This window comes from Pygocentrus nattereri, chromosome 20 (assembly GCF_015220715.1).
Source record: "Pygocentrus nattereri isolate fPygNat1 chromosome 20, fPygNat1.pri, whole genome shotgun sequence".
Lineage (NCBI taxonomy): Eukaryota > Metazoa > Chordata > Actinopteri > Characiformes > Serrasalmidae > Pygocentrus > Pygocentrus nattereri.
In genome coordinates this window covers 35,647,203-35,669,656 of record NC_051230.1, presented here as the reverse complement: position 1 = coordinate 35,669,656, position 22,454 = coordinate 35,647,203, and the positions used below count along the sequence as shown (strand labels likewise).

Below are 22,454 nucleotides of genomic sequence, written 5' to 3'. Positions count from 1 at the left end.
TATTCAGATGCTGGCTATGTTCTGCTAATCTGCTGTAATACTGTGTTTAATCACCGTAATAGTTTTTATATTAACAAGTGGAATTGAATTTTGTGTACTGTAAATCAACTGATGATCGCTGCAGTGCTAAACTCTGGACGCTGTACTGCAGTTTAAACTCATATGATAAGTAATCAAGCCGCCTTATAAAGTTGGTGTTTGGCTCTCAGCATGAAAATCCCTAAAAACGGTGTCATCATGGGTCTCTGAACTCTGACCTGTTCATATTTAACACTGCTTTCTCAGTAAAACACTGTATTCGTCATGTTTCTGTGAGGCCAGCTCACCTCGGAGCTCACTAATGCAGTAAACTGCTGTAAGATGAAACTGTACTGATCTTGACTTCTGACCCAGTGCATTATGGAAAATGATGACCTTGTAGTCACGATGAAGAAGAGGAGCTGCTGTCCGAGGTGCCGATGAAGAGGAGCTGCCGTCTGAGGCGCCGAGGAAGAGGAGATGAATGACCGACAGCATCTGGCCTTCCGAGCGGATTTTGGGGGAAACCCAGCAGGACCGGCGCTCCAGACTGACGTTCTCCCTGAGCGGTGAAAACGCTTTGACTGGTGTAGAAGCTCAGAAATACAACGTTTCTGTAATAAACACCACAGCCGCTTATTTCAGCTGCTCGGCTCTGTTTTGTGTTGCTGTACAGTCACAGATGAGTGATACATTTCAGACCAGGAGCTCATAAACCAGATCAGACATGAAATAAAATGCATATTATCTGCTGAACCGACTGCGTGGGTCCCTTTCCCCCTTTATCTGCTGCATTGAGTAGAGAATTGAGTGGAACATTACTGTGTGTTGGGAATAAAGCAGGTTCATTAAGGTGGACGAGGACGGAACAAACTGAAACGATTAATAAACGAATAGTCGTGATTATCTGTGTTTATCTGGGCCGCAGAGTCGAGTTTATAACGACAGATATTACCTCAGCCGGTTCTTCTCATACACATCTCCACAGCAGTGCCAGTGCAGGAGAACAGCTGCTGCAGATTCAGAGCCGTCCTTTCACACCGAGATGATCCTCCTTTAGTGGAGGGGGGTGTAAACTAACGAGCGACTGCGAGTGAACAGATAAGTGAACATCATGACGTGTGATGGCTCTGAAGCGCCATCCTGAAATCGATGCCTACTAAGGTTCCTTCTCGGTTACAATGCTGCCCAACTAGAGAGCTGCCTTAGAAGGCAGGGACTAGATAGGCAGCTGCCCTCAGAATGAAACACACTAAAGGTGTAAATTGTTTACTTTTATTTATTTATTTGGTACACAGAGCAAGAATTACACATTCAGCTCTTTTCTAAAGCTTTTACCTGCTTATTATGATCTGCTAAAAGTCCAGTTTTTGTCTAGAGCACATTTAAAAATGAGCTGTTCATAAGGCTCAATTTTTATAACATAAAGTGCAGCATGATTTTCCCCTCCGCTGATCTTCACTGTTGCCATTGCTGTAGTGTAATTTATAGACGGACCCTTCGCTCTCGGGGACTCTGTGACAGTCCGTAAAAATCAGTGTGTTCTGTGGTTTTAAAAGACACACATTTATGAACTAAACCAAGTTGTAGCTGCTCATCTTGGACACCAGTTAGTTTGCATGTATAATCGCTTTGCATGCACTGCACTGTTTGAAAAATTATGAAGATAAAAACAATAACACAGCCATATTACAACTGAGAGGAAAATCACTTGACCTGTACCGTGTGTGTGGATGAAGGAGAAAGATTTCATAAAGCTTCCAGTGTACTTGTCTATTGCTCTCTGTCCACTGGGGTCCATTTAAGAGCAGCATAGTATCTGAATGCTGCTCTTCCATGTTTAGTCTTCACCTTCGGCAGGACTGACTGACCAGTTCCTAATAATCTGACCGTTCTGCTTGGCTCATATTGCGGCAGCAGGTCAGATAAATACACTGCTCCTGCACCATTAAGACGTTTGTAGAGCAGCTCCTTAAAGTCTACTCTGGAACAGACTTGTAGCCGTGTAAGGATTTAAGAATGGGGGGGGGGTTCCTTCTTCTACTCCTAGTGAGACACTGGCAGCTGCATTCTGAACCAGCTGAAGCTGCCTGACTGTTTTTTGGGAGTCCAGTTAGACGATCATTACAGTGATCAATCCTGCTAGAAATAAAGGTGTAAATGAGTTTCTCCAGGTCTGCTTTAGTCAGAACATCTCTGGTCTTGTTGATATTTTTAATGTGATAAAAAGCTGATTTAGTATCTGCTTTGACATGACTGCTAAACCTGAGATCATCTCTACACATTAGTTTTTCTGCTGCTGAGCATATCCTTTAACTCAACACTAAACAGATTAAGAACATTGTGCTCGGTGATATCAGCACATTATCAGCCAATATGAAGTCACTTCCATTAGTCTGGACTTTTTCCAAGGGTGACACTTTCGGTTTCAGTTTCCGGGAGCTGAGTCCCTCTGGCATGCTTATTGAATTCAGCATCTCATCCTTCTTGCATCCAAAGCAGGAGCCACCCAAAGCACAGTCCTGTATGAACCCACAACTCCTGATACAGATCGCACCACTAAGACTGGAACTTTGTTATCTCTAACGCAGCAAACTGTGAGTATAAAATACATATTAATGTTGGAATTAAAGGCTGATTGCATTAACATGCAGAAGGGGCTGTAAATGAGCACAGTCTATACAGTCTATAGTTACTTTAGTATGTCAGCATACACGACCATAAATGAGTTAGTGCAGAGTATTTACTTTCAGTGAGGTGCATCCTTTGTTTTCTTAAATAAATGATCACTTTTTTATGATCTGTTTTTTGTTGCTTGTATTAGCACTGCTGTGAAAGCAGGGGTGAAGTCAGGGGAGGTGTTTTTTCCGGCCATCTGACTGCACTCCATAATCTCACAGATGACAGGCACTGCTCAAAACAATAACCTTATTCTTTTTTGTTTTGCCTATGAAAGCAGCTAACATTGGCTTTCTACATTACAAGATTATTTTTAAAAAGTAAATACGGTGTATTCGAGTATTGTTTGTTATTGGTTGTGCTCTATGTGGATTAACATGACTGTAAATAAAGATTTGAACAGTATTCAGAGAATACTCAGTACTACAGAGAATAAAATGTATAATATGAAAGAAATGGAAAACAGGACAGTATCACATTCAGTTTTTGCAGAGTGAAACTGAATTTAAAAATCCATTTAAAAACACTATTATTTTGAAAATCTTCTCAAAAGTATGACCACACTGGAGATTTGCCCAGAACGCATCAGCTGTGCTGTGAGCTATGGTATATAAAGAAGGCTACACAATGGTAAAATTAGTTACTAATAGCACTCAGCGTTATAAAGTAATGTCTGTCATTTATCATATAAGCTAAATAATCTTTACACATTTCAATGATGCTGACGTACTGATATGTTTTGCAGATTAAAATTGTATGCAGTTATGTATTAGCTTGATTGTGTAGGCTACACACCTATTTAACAAAAACCAGGGGTGTGGAGACGAGTATGACGGACAAATAAGTACAGACAGGACAGTGATCTGAGAGAATATGAAGGACAGACGTACAAGTAAACATAAACATGTAAAAGCTGACATGGACCATTCTACTGATTTAGGTCAAACTGCCATCCCACAGTAAAAGAAAAAACTAAAAAAAGGGCTATTTTTTTTTTCAAGTGAGGTTGAAAGATTTAGATTTAGCATGAGTTTCTTTTTTTAATTAGAAACTTATTTTAGCCTTATTTTAGCTATGCATCTGTATTTTAGAGCAGGAAGTGAGACTACATCCCAAATCTGAAAATTAGTGTGGAACATTTAATAGTTGTCACTACCGAAACACACATTTCCAACATTTAGAAAAAACTGTTTAATGTTTAAATGAAATATATTATGATTTTATCAAGGCAAGTCAGCTTTATCGTCAATAGAACAATATGTGTAGGACATACAGTACAGTGTACTCAAACTGCATTACTCTCAGACCCCTGTGGTGTAACTATAACATTAAACAGACAGGAAACAGGAAAGGTGTGAATTTAAATACACACTAAAAACACTAAACAGTAATCGTAAAAATAAACTATAATAATAAAAATAATACTATAAATATAAGAAGGTCCTGAAATGAACACTGAAGTGACATAAGGCACATCCAGATTAAGGTCAGTAGGCATAAATAGTGCAGATATAAACAGCAGTGCAGTTAGACGGCGCTTATGGAGCAGTTCAATTGTGTGTTGTTTGTGTTATAAAATAAACATAATTAAAGTATAGATTCACTCAGAGGAGAAGGATTTTAGACTAAAGATCAATTAAAAGTCCCAAAATGTGCATTTCATTCAGACTCACATCTTAGGAGAATTAGCCATTTACATAATAAAGCACTGATCAGATTTTCATACTGTGTTTGTTTTGTGTTTTTTTTTCTCACCTTAGTGAATCCACAGACATGGAGAGAGCATCCCTGTTTGCGCTGCTGAGTTTGAGTTATGTCATGGGTACGTTTTTACTTTTTCAAATAATAGCCGTTTATTAACACTACTTACACTAATCCTAAACTAAACACACTTTTGCATATGATATTGACACAAGGGTATCATTGCATATGATAAAGAACACAAGGTATCCCACAATTCAGCATGTTGGTGACATTCTATCAGTGCCTGCTCTACCTAGTGTGTTCCATAAGCAGCTGCTTAGGGCCCCCAATGTTGTCTACGATGCATGAAGGAAGGAAAAAGGTTTCTGGTTAACTGTGTCTAAAGAAAGAAAAGAAGCCTACCTGTACTTTAAACAGTAACTTAATAGAGTCTACAAGCTGTCATACCCTGCCCACCTCTCTATCAAATAACAGGTTTGTTCAACTTAATGTGGAGCTATGCAAACCGATCGTTGTCGTACGATGCATGCCACAGCTTTTTGTCTGACTGGCATACATGGTTATGCACAGCTGCAGATTTCAGAGCAAGTTTTTTTGGACAACAACAAGTTTAAGCTGTTTTCAATGAGATCTAACATCTTGCACATGTTTGCTGTACTGTTCTAATTCTCTCCCCTTTCCTCTCCAGGGCTCTCTTCTGTATCAGCTGTTATTACAATGAGGGTAAAACTTAATGACTCTGCTATTCTGCCCTGCTCTGAGAGATGTTCTGGTTTGGTCAGATGGACTGTGCTCACTAAACCCACTGATCCTCTGGCTGAGTGTGATCAGACTTCATGTAGATCAGTGAAGGAGGGATATCAGATGATCCATGATCAGTACCTGAAGGGGGATCTCTCTCTCATCATCAATGAGGCTGATTTTGGTGAGAGGAACTCGTACATCTGTAAGTGTGACGGTAAAGACGTCTGTGATGTGAGTCTACGGCTCATGCGTAAGTGTCCAGTCAGTGAACCTGGTCAATTTATCATTAAATACGAGTTTAAAAAGGAACAAGCATCGAGTGATGTGGTTTATTGCGTTTTTATCTATCCAGCTTCTGAGTATTCCAAGCAGAAGTATCTTGAAGAAACTCTAATCCTGGATCTTCCCGTCTCAGAGCCTGTGAAGGTGACCTTCTATAGAATTGGAGACACTGATCCAAACCCTGTAAACCTGTGTGAAGTTGAGGGGCGTGAAATCCAGTGCGACCCTTCATATGAGGAGAGAGTGGAGTTCCAGGCTAGTCTGCAGCTGAAAGACCTGACGGACTCTGATGGTGGCATTTACACCATAGTGGACACCAAGAATAAGGAGACTGTGTCTACATATAAAATCACAGTCAGAGGTAAGACCTTAACTGACTTCTGGTGTCATCATATCATACAGGTGAGGAGCATTTTAGACATTTAGATATTTTAGGTTGTACTGGGGGATACATTAATACACACCTGGTCATTTTATGTGTCTTGTATCTGGATTGCAACCTGATACAATTTGAACCACATTCTCTTACACTTTATAATCAAATCTGTCTACAGTTAGTTAGACTGTCCAATTGCTTTGTAGTGAATGATATGCAAATCATATCAAATACACCTAATTGAAAACTGTTTCTCTAAAATCACAGTTTTCCATGCTGTAAAGCTCAGCTAATTGGCTTTATTGTCATCACGCTTGCATTTTTTCTAACTAGCTTGTCTCCTGAATTAAACTCGGATGAGAAACTACTTCGAGGGAAGGTGCATGATGTACACCGGCCCACTCCAAACTCCGCCTTTCTAGGAATGCCAACAATTGTGGCACACATAGATTCCAGGAAATATTTATTTCATGAGAAGCTTTAGGTTTTTCTTTTAATCATTATACCTTAAATAAAGTTTAGATTTTTCTTAATATTTTGAAAGAAACATCAAAAGGGATAAGCAGTAGAAGTATTACAGGCAGTATACAGTACTAAAACATAAAATACCTTTGGAAACAGGTTTTTATGAGACTGTGTTTAATTGTTTTAGATGGGAAGGAGAACTGGACATGGAGGTTTTGGAAGAAATACCAATTTTGCTTTGGGCTTGGTTTGGGGATCTTGCTTGGAGTGTTGCTTGGCTGCTTTGTCTGCTGGATGTGTCTGAAGAGAAGAACAGAAGATACTAATACTGATACTAATATTAATACTGATACAGATACTGATACTTGTACTAATACTAATACCAAAACTGCTTCAGTATTATCAGTGGAAGTGGGTTCCCTTCCTCTGTTTAAACTGTTTCCTCGAAAGACGCGTTCTTCAAATGTGTAAATGCAGGCAGATCAATAACTGGATGTAATAAAACACAGAATGTCATTATTGATGTTGTGTGTGTTTGTGTGTATAATCTCAAATGTTATTTCAAACAGTTGTTCATTTAATATTTGTGTTCATTCTATATATAAAAATAATTATGAATCAAAGATCATTGCATGTACATCAATGTTCATACAATATCAATGTTCATTCACTATATATGAAAGTGTATTGTATATCTGTCAACGTTCATTACATATTTCCTGCTTGGTTTGCCGTAATATATATGAGCATCAATAAACATCTGTGGTGGAGATGAACAGAACCATTCACTTCTTGCCAATTATTTACTGTATGTTCATTATTTACTGAAGCATTACTTTATAAATATTCTTGATGTTACTGCTTGAATGAACGTACAAAACGTGGAGATGCATGTGTAACTTCAATCCAAACAGAACCCAAATCACTCTGCATGTAAATTTTTACGTTATGTTTTATTTCATGTCCAATAACATGCTGAATGCTTATTATTTGTTGGAGATTAAATGATTTTATTTTATATGCACTGGTGAAATGGTGTGTTAATATGTTAATGTAAATATTTATTAGTATTATTTATAACTGCTTTGTTTTTTTTCCCCTAATGCAGCTGTACTGGTTAATGGATTTGTTTAAGTGCTGTGATTTTTATTGGAATTTTAAAATCAGAAAACGAGAAAGGTCTGGCTGCAGCCATGCACTCTCAGCCTATTGATGACATCATAGTCAGTCAGGGTTTTTGTTGGTTTCATGAGGGTTCTATGATCTTTCTCATCAGGAAGGCACATTAAATGTAGCACTCCAGCCGAATTGCGGAGGAAAAATGGATTAAGTGATGATGTCGCTAAGCAGCAGCCGCCAAAAGTCACTGTGCTGTTGGGCCACTTCTCTTCTGTGTCAGAGAGTGCACATGGATCTGACATCACTGGGGCTGAGAGTGCATCTGGCTGAGAGTGCAACTGGCTGCAGCCAGACTGTATTGCAGAAAACACAACTTGATACAGCATTGATGTTATCTGCTTTGTGTGTAGAAATAACCGTCTTGAAATTATAGTAGTTATATGAATAAAAATGCACTGTTATTGTCTCATTGTAACGAACAAAGTGGGGCGGGTGAATGTGGGAGTTTTTGTGAGGAAATTCAGCATTTGGTGTCCATGGGGCCTAGTCCGGCATTCACTTACCACACAAAGAATTTGTATCAAAGTTTTAAAAACAATCCTTGTATACAGTGCGGAAAAAAATAATTTAGTCAGTCACCAATTGTGCAAGTTCTCCCACTTAAAAAGATGAGAGAGGCCTGTAATTGACATCATAGGTAGACCTCAACTATGAGAGAAAAATGAGGAAAAAACATTCTGAAAATCACATTGTCTGATTTTTAAAGAATTTATTAGCAAATAATGGTGGAAAATAAGTATTTGGTCACCTACAAACAAGCAAGATTTCTGGCTGTCACAGACCTGTAACTTCTTCTTTAAGAGGCTCCTCTGTCCTCCACTCATTACCTGTATTAATGGCACCTGTTTGACCTCGTTATCTGTATAAAAGACACCTGCCCACAACCTCAAACAGTCAGACTCCAAACTCCACTATGGTGAAGACCAAAGAGCCGTCGAAGGACACCAGAAACAAGATTGTAGACCTGCACCAGGCTGGGAAGACTGAATCTGCAGTAGGCAAGCAGCTTGGTGTGAAGAAATCTACTGTGGGAGCAACAATCAGAAAATGGAAGACCTACAAGACCACTGTTAATCTCCCTCGATCAGGGGCTCCACGCAAGATCTCAGCCCGTGGGGTCAAAATGATCACAAGAACGGTGAGCAGAAATCCCTGAACCACACGGGGGGACCTGATGAATGACCTGCAGAAAGCTGGGACCGACGTTACAAAGGCTACTGTCAGTAACACACGACGCTGCCAGGGACTCAGATCTTGCAGTGCCAGACGTGCCCCCTGCGTAAGCCAGTACATATCCGGGCGCGTCTGAAGTTTGCTAGAGGACGTTTGGATGTTCCGGGAGAGGATTGGGAGAATGTCATATGGTCAGATGAAACCAAAGGAGAACTGTTTGGTACAAACACAACTCGTCGTGTTTGGAGGAGAGTGAATGCTAAGTTGCATCCAAAGAGCACCATACCAACTGTGAAGCCTGGGGGTGGCAACATCGGGCTTTGGGGCTGTTTCTCTGCAAATTCCTAAATGGTTAAGGCAATATTTCTGTCAAACCTCTTTAATTAAAGCTGAAAGTCTACACTGTAATACGAATTCTATTCTCAATTTCACACCACGTTCAGAGGCACTTCACTTTTCAAAACGTTTTTAATACAAATGAGCTCATTTTCTCTCATCTTTCTTTAAATTAATGAGTTTAAACCACTTGGACTAAAACAGTTTCAGCAGAACACCTGAGCATTAGAAACAGTTAGAAGAGCTAGAACTTTATGAATGAACTGATTTTCTTGATTCTTATGGCTTCTGATTAACGAATTATGGAATTCTAATAAAATAAAGGCGAAAACAGCTCTGTACAGAAGTCAGATAGTACACATTTGTTTATTTAATTTTTTAGTTCAAACAAACAGTAAGTTAAACTGTAAAAATAAATAAATAAATAATTACACAGATGGGCATTAAAGGTTTCCAAACCTATTCATTGTACTGCAGTTTTTTCATGCAATTACATTCATTTTCATCTGGTCATATCTAAAATATTGTCATTGCAAGAATCAGATAAACTGGATATGTACTAAAAAAGCCATGACACTACTCCCGTTTTTTTCAATACAAAATCTGACACTCTAAACCCAATAATTCCATACAAACAAACAGCATCTTTTAAAGTCTTTTTACATTACATTAAACACAGATTTCATTATAATATACATTATCAGAAATAAAGGTTCCCCTCTTGTCACTGGAACCCTCAAGGCTCCATCTCCAGTGCCTTTAGTCAGGGAACATAACTGAACCATAATCCACTGAAATGATGTGTTCTAAGCTGTACTGACTCCACACACCCTGCCTCGCCTCGCCTCCAGGCTTTTATTCTACTGTTCTGTTTTAAAACATTCGGTTATGAATTTTTACCTGGAAAAACTGGTAAAAGGTGCACAATTGGACCTTAAAACCACTGTTGTACCTTTTAAGCGTACTTTTACATTGTCTGTATTTCTAACAGTTTACAGTTAGCCTCATATTGTCATACAGAAAGCAGACATTCAATACACAAAGCTCCAGTCACTATAATCAAACACAAATAACCCACTGGTGTAGTGGTTTACACTCTACCACAGATGTTTGTCACACTTCCCTTCGGCTCCCAAGCTGACCAGGACTCCATTACCCAGAATACCATTGACTCTCACATAACTCCTGGCCAGTCACATGACCTACACTGGCTCAGGCTCCTGATGATTAAGTATTGTCACCTGTGTCACAGCCTATTTATACATTTAAAGTGCAGGAAGAAAATACAACAAAGCAGCCTGTCAACTTGGTTTGATTTTATAGTGTAAAACACATTAAACACTAACAACCAAACATTTCTAAACATTCATTTGCTTTCTGCTTTCTCACAGATGTTGTTAGCATCTGTACAATCAGCTTAAACTCAGTTACAGACTGAGCCGTATCCAAAAGCTTTCATAAAGTTTCAGCTCCTGAATGAGGGGCTGAAACTCTCTGTGCTCCTTTCACGTTTTTAAATGGAAAGTAGCCCAATGAGTGCCATCATTTGTCTGTTTGTCAGGGTTAAAGGAGATCTTTATCACCTATAGAAATTCTGCTTGCTTGTTCATATTTATCATGGGGGGAGGGGGGGCTTATAAATTACTGCTGCATTTTGTTTTAAAACCCCTTTTAACCACTTATTCATGATGGATGAATTCCATACAGACAGGAAGAGAAAGACTGGACTTTTACGTTGCACTGAAAATGTAAAAATATCTAACATTTGGCAGACAAAAAAGAAATGCTCTATTTTTGCAAATAAGCATCCATATTTTAAATAATATATAAGTTAAAAGAAAGAGAAAGAAACAGCCGCAGCCCCTTAGCAGCACCACCGTGGCCCACCTGACCTGTTTTAAACCACTCTAACAAACATAACTGTTAATATATTTGAAAACTATGAGAAAACTGTAATATAGTGTACCTTTAAAAAACAGACTGTGGTATCTCTGGTAAAGTGGAATGATCGAGGAGTGAAACAGGACATTAATGTCACTGTCATTCTCTCTTTTTAGCTCGAGGTTATTATGTTATGTATCTTGAGGCAAAAGAAAAAATGTAAACATTTGACATAAACAAAAAAATATATATCCTGTTTCAACGGAGGCAGACCATCTTTTCTCCAGATGAGGAGAATGCTACAGAAGATTTGCTCCCATACTGCCTGCTCAGAGTAGATAAGGTATATAATGTAATTGCAATGTAGAATCTATTCTTTTTAATGAAAGTTTATGTATTTTTACTTTTACCAAGAATGTGGATTTTTTATATTTTTTGTTCTTTTTTTAATTTTACAATTTTTTAAATCTACATGTGTGCTTATATTCTTTTCTTCTTTGTTGAATTCATTAGCAGCTTTGATAACTTTGATAACTTGATAATTCATTAGCACCTTTCCTATTGATCACACTAGCATTCAGTTGATAATCAGTTGTGTTTATGGATTTGATTTTTTTTTGCCTGTGTCCATTAAGAGCAAAGTTAACATGCTTTCATCATAAAGTGGCTTTGGCTACAGTTCTGAGAAAAAAAAGGCACCTGTAAGAAAGCAGCATAAAAACATACTGCTGATCTGTAAACATATGTGCACAAAGCATCAACTCAAAATCTCACATTACTACATAATAATAAACCTCTGAACATCATGAAATAGGACCTAGCTTGTAAAATTTTAAATACCAAGCTTTGTCCAACACTAACAAATGTAACAAATACTGAAGAATTTGCATCCATAATTCCAGTGAAGTTAAATCTTATATTTTATCATTTTCTTTCAAATATTTTTACTTTCTATGGCTTACTTTCAGTTGTCCATAAGCATTGTAATTCATCTACTTAAATAAATAAGAATTTTTTGGTATGTTCTTGTACAATTTCATATGTCTGGCAATTTAAATTTCTTAATGTCAGAAATTCACTATGAGCAAGAGAAAATGTTAATGATATTAGAAAAAAACTTTGACATGTGAACGTCAAGTCCAAACGTAAAATTTCATTTTTAGATGAAGGAATTATTTTTAGCATGTAAAATTTTAATTTCCTTCACAACTTCAACTAAATGCATTTAAATATGTGGAGCATGCAATGTAAGTATTTAAATTCAGAAGTCAGATTCTGAAAATTCAAACTTTCTTTCTGTTTTAAGTGAGATTAATATTTTCACATCAAAATTGAATTTCTAGTATCACAAATTAAAGGTTAAAATGGCTTTGCATACTTATGAACATCATGCAACCCAGTGCATGTAACACAGCAGTTTCTCTTTCGCCTCTTTTCTACTGTTGGTGTAAAGCTGTGATATTTAAAGCTAAGCGTGTGCAGAGAAATGAAGTGGGGAATCAGTAATGCACAGTATTTCAGATTTAGTTGGTTAAAGCCACTCCCTCCTGATTATTACAAATAATCACTGAATGATACTAAACACATTACTGCTGAAACCCCAGCAACACTTGATTTGTTAATCTAGTCCCACACAAAAAAATCCACCGATGTTTTAGAGGACTGTTTGATGTGATTTAGGAGTGACTAGGTCACTGTTGTGGGACAAATCATATACCATACCTGTAGATGAGTATCACATCAAGCTTCTTTTCCTTCAAGTTTTTTTTCCCAGAAGGATAAAAACTTTGAATCTGTGAAAAAGAAAACTTGTAGCTGTTTAGCCTTCAGAGCTCTGACTGGAGACTTCTGGCAGGGGAAACACTACCTTCCCCTTCTTCAGCTTGTAACCCACCTGAGGGTTCTTCTCTTTTTCCGCCTGAGGTTTCTTCTCTTCTGCATATCATGACATGTGTGTCTGTCAGGGGACAAACCTGTGGCCCAGCAAGCATTCCCAGGATTACACCAAAAGCCAGTGCTACAATCCCAAAAACCACTGCTCCAATTCCAAATCCGTTACGATATCCATCTTCATTTCCCTTCCGATATCCATCCTTCCATATCCTAGTCTGTTGTACATCTAAATACAACCAAGAAAACAGAGGAGTTAAATGTGATTTAGGAAAGTCTTCAGGACCTTCATGTAAGGTCAGAATGACAGAACGGTAACACTTTACTATACTGTTTCATAGTTAATAAGTAACGAATCAGGAACTAAGCAGGAACAAATGATTAGAGCTGCAATAACACTTCAGGAAATACTCTTAACTACCAAGGACTACTAGTTAACTACTTAGTAGGAAATAGTGATGATTGGGGTAGTCCAGTACTAACTAAGTAACAACTGAGTCTTATAGAGAATTACTTATTAAGTAAAGTTTCTTAGAATAACTTTTTACCAATTACCAATCAATTCAACATTAATTGCTCAATAGTTGAGTACAAGGTTCCTGCTGAACTACTTACTGATGTAGTGTACTCCAACACTTCTAACAGTAGTGCAATACACTTCACAGTGTTCAATCTACACAATAAACAATTATATTCTTCATTTCTATTCACAGGAATTTGTACCCACAAAAAAGCCTCACACCACACTGTACTGACTGCTGTCCCTCATGTGTGTATTTTGATCAGAAACCTTAAAAGGCTAATGTACATCTTCATATTTAACAGCGTGAACCAATTCACATCAGATATTTAACATTTATCACCTCATATGTTCTGAGTCCTGCCTGCGACTGTGACTGATTCTAATTCAAGAGTCTTCAGGTCAGAAATTCAATATGAACAAGAGAAAATGTTAATAATATTAGAGAAAAAACGTTGACACATGAACGTCAAATTCTAATGTAAATTAAAAATTCTTGAAAAAGATATTATTTTTAGCATGTCCAATTTAAATTTCCCAATTAAAATTTAAAAATCAAATTTCTCAATTCATTTAAGTATGTTTAGCATGTAATGTAAAAAAAAATATTCAGAAAAGTCAACTTTTTTCTGTTTTTTCCACTAGTACCATGCACTGCCTGTACTCCAGTTTCTCTTTTGCCTCCTATTCCGAGACCTCCCCCTAACTACGATCGGTCCTAATCATCATCCCATCGATTTAATTCATTTATTTTTATTTAGTTCACAACTACCAGTACACCAGTGCTTGGTAAAACATGAAGTATGCTATTAAAACACTGAAATCATACCTTGGACGGTCACTGTGTAGGTGTGAATGACCTCTTTATTCCTGCTGTCCATTACAGTATAAACTCCACTGTCTGATGGAGTCATTCTTCTCAGCTCAACACCAGATGTGAGTGATGATCTCTGTGTGTATTCAGGTTTACACTGTAGTGAGGGTCCATCCACTGTACAGATCTGACCACTGGATGGTCCAGGTGTACCTGTACTGTTATAAATCACGTCCACTGGATCTGATACGTCCAGCCTTAGGATCAGAGATTCACCGGCCATCATCTCAACTGTAGTGTTCAAGGCTGAGAGAAAAACAATCAGAAACATCCTAAATTCTGTGCAGATCTGATCTGTAACATCAAATAATGTAAATCTGTTCTGCCAATTAATAAAATAGATACTTACACTCAATCTGTAGCTGAACATCACAGATGTCTTTGTCATCACAGTCACATGTGTACCAGCCTCTCTTACTGAAATCAGCATCAGTGATAATGAGGGAAAAATTCCCCTTCAGGTACTGATCATGGATCATCTGATATCCCTCCTTCACTGATCTGCATGAAGTCTGATCACACTCAGCCAGAGTGTCACGGCGTTTAGTGAACACAGTCCATTTCGCTGAACCAGAACATCTCTCAGAGCAGGGCAGAGTGGCAGAGTCATGAAGCTTTACCTTGACCGAATAATCATTTGATGCAGTCCCTAAAAAAAAGGAAAAAAGAAAAATAAGCAGTTTCTATGATTAAAAAGCAAATGCCCAACTGACATCATTAAGTTAACAGAATTGCTGAAAGTTAGAAATTGCTGAATTGAATGTCTATAAACCAAATTAAGAATTGCCAGTTGAACATCACTGGTTGCTGTTAACAGGGGACCAGGGACTACCACTGAAAAAGAGCAAAACGCACTAAACTGGAGCATTTACAAAAATGTTGGTGATTGTGCGTTGTCTGTGTAAATCTAAATCAGTCTGTTTTTAACTGGTTTATACTTTATATTCTCCAGAACTGGACTGTATTCTGCCCTCATCAGGCAAGTTCAGCGGGTAATTAAAAGGTTAACTGGCTGGTTCAATAATATTCAGAAACAGACTTTTACAGAGGATCTACACCAGCACACCAAAAACAGAGATGTGCATCTAGAATTTGCACAGAAGCATTTAGAAAAATCAGGAACAATGTTTTGAAACTTCTAAAACTTTTCATGGTCAGAAGACAAAAACAGAGCTCTTGGGTAATAATTCAGCTTGTAATGTTTGGATAAAAAAAAGGGTTGAGTTTCTGTTCCCAAGAACACACACAGTGAAGTATGAAGGTGGGAGTATCATGATATTTAGTGGCTTCTCTGTAAACAGTACTGAAGCATTAAATGTCATCATAAGTATATCAAAGAATGAAAACAAAAGTATCTTAAACAATACAGGGAATCAAGTATTAACACTGCTAGTTTGGCACTAAATTCCTTTCTAGAAAATGTTAGGAATTTATGCTTAACATCTTTTATTTCCAGATTAAAATCATATTTGTTCAGGCTAGCTTCTGCTTAGACATACTGTGGCTCATTTAGTCCTGTTTGCAATTGTACTGTAATTTTCACTTTGAACATAGTATTTGTTTTACTTCTTGTGCAAAGCGCTTTAGATTTTGTAATTTAAATCAAAAGTGCTATATAACAAATTTATATAGTCCTATATAAAAAAAATCTATATTGCATATTCATTAAGGAAATCATGCAAAACAGCAAGCACGTTATTTTGCTTACTTGAAAGTTGCGGTTCTCCACTGGCCCTCCACAGGATGTTAGAAGATTCTGTCAATAAATCAAACTGTTAATAAATCAGGGCCTCAGAATGCATCACCAGGCAAAAAGGACTTGCATGCTCAAATCTGGTTCACAAAAATACAAGAGTAAAATCTCCAATAAAGGGCTTAAAGGAGTGAAGTACTAACCTGTAGTAAATGTAGAGATCAGTAAGATCAGGACACAATGAGCAGAACTGCAGGACTGCATGACTGACCTACAAAGACACAAACCCAATATCAGTACCAGGTCTGGAAGGTCTGCTGCATCAGCCTGGTTTAACTAAACTACAAAGCAGCAATATCCATTCAACAAGTCTTCCACGTACTTCTCTGCCCTAGAGTATATCATGCAACTGGTCTAAAATAACTTTTTAAAGTATGAATAAAACATGCAGCTGGCCAGCTAGTTTTGTTAGTCAAACAGGTTACATACTTGAGTGGCTGGAGTGGGGTAAAGCACAACACTGCTGGAGCAATGGAACTGTTTTCTCTGGCATGATTAATCATGATTTAGTATGTCTCAGATGAATCAGAGTTGGGTGGATACATGAGAACAGGACCTGGCCAAATGCAATGTTTGGTGGAGGAGGGATAATAGTCTAGGCCTCTTTAGTTGGAAAATTGCCTGTCTAAAGATTGAAGAACAAACCCAAGCCAATGGCTATTGTGATGGCTGCATTGAGGAAGCAGACAAACTGTCTAGGAGCCTACAAGCACTGGCCAGAGTGCTAACTGAAAGGCCTTCTTCTGCTCTGATCCAAGCCTTGAATTTTCCTTATCTAAATTGGCTCCGAACACACTGGTGGAGAATGCAGGCATTTTGGACACATTGACAACAAGCAAAAAATGGGGAATTTTTTCCCAGTAGGTTATCAAAAATCTTACTACATTCTACAGCAACAGGAGGTAACCCAGGAAATAGCCTGTTCCTTAAAATTAGTAGCAGCAGAATATCTGGTCTTTCTCCAGAATGCAACCTGATGGATGTCATGCTGAGACTGTATCAGAAATATGCTGGTGCTTACTTGGACAATGCCATCATTCACTCTGAAGGTTGAGCCAAGCACCTTCTGCATCTTTTCAAGGTTTTAGAGACACTGAGGAAGAAGGACTTACTGCCAACACCTCCAAGAGTCATCTAAGCCTCTTTGAAGCACAGTATCTTGGATATTCCATAGGAAGTCAACTGTTAAATCCACCAGAAATGGCAGTAGTGGTCATCAACAACTGCCCAAGGCCAGCCAATGACACACAGGTACTGTGAAACAAACTTGGACCTAGGTATGCCACACTTGAGAGGGAAGCTCTTGCAATTAAGTAGGCACTTACGGAACTACAATGCTACCTGACTGGTCAAAAATTCAAGTTAATAACTGATCATGCTCCCGGTTATGACTTGGTCTATGGTCAGGCCAAAAGAGAAAATAGAGCCCACTAGACCAGGTTGTAACAGAATTGGGGGCTCTTCCCTCAACCAGGGGTTGTAACTCCTACAGTGGATGGCTCAGACAAAGGATTCTAATGCCATAGTAACAAAAGCCCTACAGGATTTTAATTTTCAGGTAGAACATTGATCTGGGCCCACTCAAGGAAGATGCCGATGGCCTCTTCTGCCTTCCTGTTCTCAGGCCTGACTCTTCCAAACTACCCGGATGGCTTCTACGGGGCACGAACTGTGACGGTGAACCACGGCCCAGCCGCAGTGAGTAAGAATAATTTGGGTCACTAACAAGGATAGGTGGCCCACCCCCAGGACCAAGCACAGAAGGGCTTTTCCAGCCCTAATTGGACGAAGACTATGGCAGAGCACCACTTTAATCTCTCTACTCTGTTCTCTCTATCCCACAACAGGCCCCTCAACACCAAGCCTGACATAGACTTATGGAACTACTGTTAACCTATTTGATGGACCTATATCCCTCCTTTTTTCTCGTTATTTATTTTTTATCCCTCAGATCCTCTCGTGACATTAAATTATTTGTACATAACATAATCATGGTTCATTTAAAGACTTTAAGCCTGATACATTCACCAAACACTTTATTAGGATCACTATACTAATACTGGTTAGGCTCAGTAATGGGTCAATTTCCTATTTTGGAGCATAACCATAGTTTTGTGTTGTTGGAGCAGATTGTGTGTCTTTAAAAGTGTCATGCATCCCTCAGGCCCTGACACCTCCCTGGACTCCATGGATTCTCTGAGAGATCATGTGATTCCTGACCTTCCACCCTGCTCCAATCAGCGTTCAACCTCTCCTGAACATCTAATCAGTTTCAATCTTCGTTTGCCTTGTTAGAGTAGTAGAAATCCCAGGCTTTTAGTTTAGTTCTTTGTGAGATATTGCATTCTTTCGGGAACTACTGAGTGTTTTCTTTGGTATTACTGTTTCTGGATTTGACTAATTTTCTGTAGTTTTGGACCTTTCCCTTTTTGACTTTGCCCTCTGGACTCTGTTTGCTGACTGTTATGTTTGTTTGTACTTTCTGTCTCTGTTGGACTTGAATTTTGCCTGTTACCTAAGATTTTGGAACACAATTTCACAAGTAAATCCTTTTTCCCTTTTTTCATCTGTGAGTGTCTGAATCATTCTGGCACATTATAGAAAGGCTGATTTTGGACCATATATTTGTGAGCTGGTTAACTTCCCTGTGGAAAGTGTTTGTATATTGCTGCACTCAAATTGGTTTGGCTGCAAAAAAGTACACACTGCTACAGGCTTTGTAATGCTATCACTATAGCGTGGGGTGTACTGATAACTGTGGCTGCTATGCCCATGGCATTATTTATCAAGGAGAGTGTGCCACATGGTGGTCTGGCAAAACTAGACTTACCTAGTTTCATTCAATTTATAACATTTGTGAGGGAAATATGCTTTTTCCATCATATGGGGTGTTATAAAACTGTTTTCTTCTGTTCTATGCGTCCTAGTCAGTCTGTCAATTTTTGTGTACTATTTTTTCCCTAGGCTTGTGGTTTTTTCTTTAGTTTTTTTTTTTTTTTTAGTCCATGTATGTCAGGTATGTCACCAGACCCATGTGGATATTTAATCAGGATCAAGCCCTGAAGTGTTATGCCTTAAACCTTAAAAATACTCATCTACATATATCTACCTATACAGCCTATGCCAGTTTATCCTCACTCTTTCCATTTATAACTCACCTATTAAAATGCTCATATGATATACAACTGTTAACACTCTGAGAAATAATTGTTTAAATTGTATTAAATTAGTTAATTAAAATATAAGCAAATCCTCTGAGTTCGAATGTATGTTGAGTCCCATTCTTATTTGGCATTACAGGCAAACTGTAGCAGCTCAAGGACCTTTCTGTAGCCATGTTTACATGCAGCCTAATGATCCGACTAATAGCTCAATCAGAATAGAATATGTCCATGTAAACACCTCAATCAGAATAGTCTAGATTGAGGCCATTCGGAATACAATTTCTATCCAATTGAACGAGGTGGGAAAACCTCTAAATAATCCATTAAATAGAAGAATAATAACCATGTAAATGCCTGAATCCGATTATATTCTAATCAGAGTGTGCAGGTATGTTCTGCGCATGCGCGCCACGTCACAGCAAAAGGTTTATAACGTTCAACATGAAGGAGCTAAACTGGTCTGCAGAGGAGATGAAGTTCATGCTCTCATCTTTAAAAGACGGCGGTGGGACGGACGTCCAGCTTATGTGTCTCAGAACACAACGTCTTCCTCTCAGCCTTCTTTAATAAGGACATGTGAAGGACTTTTTCCTGAGTCTGACGCACCTCAGTCTGAATCTGTGATCTGATTGTATTCGGATTGGCAAAAATCTTTGCATGTAAACACAGCTAGTGAGGTTGTTTTATGCACAGTAAGTTTTCCCTACTGTGGACACAAATTAAGACAACTGGTCTAGACTCTTATAGACCTTGGTTTCTTTTAAATAAGAATAATTGTGGTTTTGTTTCCAACAGAGGGACAAACCTGTGATCTAATATCTAATATATGGTTTATGTGGATTGATCATAGTGAATAGGCTTTATTATATCTTAGATTCTAATAAACACGGAAGGCGCTTTATAAAAGCAGGGATGTTGATTAAGTAAGTGGCATAGCATTACAGCCAATATGAGCACTTATAAAGTCCCCATATAAAGTATGTATGACTTCTACAGGGAGATTAATGATGTAGATGCATCCTTATGGTTGATTTGATCAAATCTGCTATTTAAGATAATCAAGTCATCATAAAGCCTGGTGGTGTCTGGACACCGGAGGGCACTTATTTGTACAACAACTTTACCAGCTTTACATTGGCCCTCATTTACCAATCTTTTCTAAGAAAAAATCCCTTTGTAAAAGCTGGTTAGTATCATTACTAAATTACATAAGTATATTCTAATTTATTTTAAGAATGTCTCACTCAGATCAAATCAACTTTTAGGTTCATCACATTTTTCATTACACCAGTTCTAGAATACAGTCAATTTGTAATTTCTGCCTATGTTTAGAAAGTACATGCTTTTATGGCCCAATGATGAAAAGGCTCTGGATACAAAAGCATGATGTCATTTCCATAATACAGTGGGTCTAAATCTGCTTCTTGGAGAGTTTACATATTGTTGAAAGTTTATGAGCAAACTGGAGACACTGCAATGATTAAAATCACCCAAAAAAGTAGAGACATGTCTAATGCCTCAGTAATCACAGTTTAAAACATTTATTACTTTAGTTATCTTGCCAGAAAGTTAGGGTGATTTTACAAGCACAATCTCATAATACATGCACATAAACCTAAATATAGTTTTAAAAAAAGTAATAAGAATTTGTTTTCAAAAAAAGTAGATACATTAGTCAGCTAGTTTCAAGGACTGAGTTGGTTCCAGATTTTTCTTGGACACCTCCAGATATTACATCGATTTATTAAATTCCACCAGCAGTACTTTATATCAAATCAAGAAATGTTGATTAAATAAACCAAGTACTGGGTGATAACTACAAACAATACTTGAGAACCACAGAAATGGTTAAAAACACATTAACATACATAGAATCACTACTTATTGCATTAATATTACTTACATTTATTCTAATAGTCTTCTTTTTCTGAGCAAATAAACACTTAGTGCCCAGACAAATCTTTTAAAAATATTTTTCTCAGGTGTCTAAAATTCTAGCAGGGCAGAAATTAGACAAACTAGTTAGCCCTACTCAGACTGAATAAAATGCTCATATTGTTCTGGGGTAACTTCCTCTTTAACAGGTGCTGCTTGTGTTTTTATTATACTCAAGATGGGGCACATCATTGTTTTTGACCTATTGTATCCGATTCAGATGCACACGTCAGGATGTTTCCAGGTAGATGTCCCATCTGCCACCTGGGAGAGCATTATCAGGAGGAAAAAGAAAATAAAACCAGTTAGAAAAACCAATTGAAGGGCTACTACAGCAGGTATAAAGCATTACTGTACAGGACTGTTTGAAAGTTTACATTTATATGAATTCCTATATAAATGTGACCTAAAATCTAAATTTTATTTAACAATAGATAGAGAACCCAATTAAACAACCAAAACATCCATTCATTGAACAAAGATGATCCACTGTTAAATATATTTGTTGGTAAAAGTATGGGAACCACAACTACCAGTTTGGTGAAGGTGATAATGAGGGTCAGGGAGGTAAATGAATTGGATGACAATCAGGTGTCAATGTGGATGACCCTGTTTGTCACAGCTTCTCCATTATTTCTCTGTGTGGAAAGACAAAGTCCCTGAATCACCAGTTATTCTACAAAGAATGGATAAAGAAGAAATGTTGTATTTTGGAGTGGCTGACAGTCCAGACCTAATCCAATAGAAATATTGAGGCTGTTTAGAACCATTTTCGTTACTAAGGAACCCTTGAAGAAAACAGTTTTAAATGTGTAATACTGTGAAAATGTTTATTTAGATTTTGATGTTCAAAAAACCAACAAATAATGTTAAACTCATTCACAAAATCAATATATAACAATATAAAAGATGATTCATCTGATTCTTCAGTGTGAAATCAAGTGTTTAGCCTTCAACTTCAGGATGGAAATTTTTGAAATATATCTGCTTGTAGTTTGTTCTGTTCTTCTCAGGAGGGAAAGATGCAGGTTTTATCATCATGAGAAATCAAGCAGAATGTACAAATTCTAAATTTCCCTGCCTACAGTAACACACCGGAGATGTAGTGCATTTATTACACCTTATATTATACCCTATTTTATATATTATACCCAATACTAAACTTGGCTATGAACATCTAACATTGATGTTCAGCTGCAGAACCACAACTTTAGACCTCATACTTACAGACTTAATCTAGGGTCTAGATATCTACTACCTTGCAGATTTTAGGCTCCAGTCCTATTCTAGGTAATGAAGGGCTCAAGGAGCTTTTGAAGTGAAACTCGAAGCGCTCCCTCTGGGATGTAATCGTGTGGCCCAGTGTTTACTCACCGTTCCTGAAGAGGAAAGTCCCTCGGAGCCTCAAACACACATGACGCAGAAAGAGCTTCGTCATGTCCATGCGTTTCCGGTGGTCAGTCTAAGTCACGTGATCGCGC

General features: G+C 37.9%; 1 protein-coding gene and 1 long non-coding RNA gene across 2 annotated transcripts; one reads left to right on the top strand and one right to left on the bottom strand.

The window, feature by feature from the left end:
- Positions 1-2,494: 2,494 nt before the first annotated feature.
- LOC119261768 lies at positions 2,495-5,348 on the top strand. The gene is made up of 3 exons (XR_005129182.1): positions 2,495-2,615; positions 4,458-4,519; positions 5,090-5,348. It is a non-coding gene; the product is annotated as an uncharacterized LOC119261768 (long non-coding RNA).
- A 1,080-nt stretch (positions 5,349-6,428) lies between these two features.
- LOC108412283 lies at positions 6,429-22,429 on the bottom strand. Its single transcript, XM_037531544.1, has 9 exons — positions 22,348-22,429; positions 21,507-21,611; positions 21,176-21,237; positions 16,018-16,085; positions 15,830-15,877; positions 14,471-14,770; positions 14,077-14,367; positions 12,732-12,956; positions 6,429-6,568 (listed from the first exon to the last, which is right to left on the bottom strand). Exons 4-9 carry the CDS (start codon positions 16,076-16,078, stop codon positions 6,429-6,431), a joined length of 1,065 nt encoding a protein of 354 aa, XP_037387441.1. The 5' UTR covers positions 16,079-16,085; positions 21,176-21,237; positions 21,507-21,611; positions 22,348-22,429.
- Between the last annotated feature and the right edge of the window lie 25 nt (positions 22,430-22,454).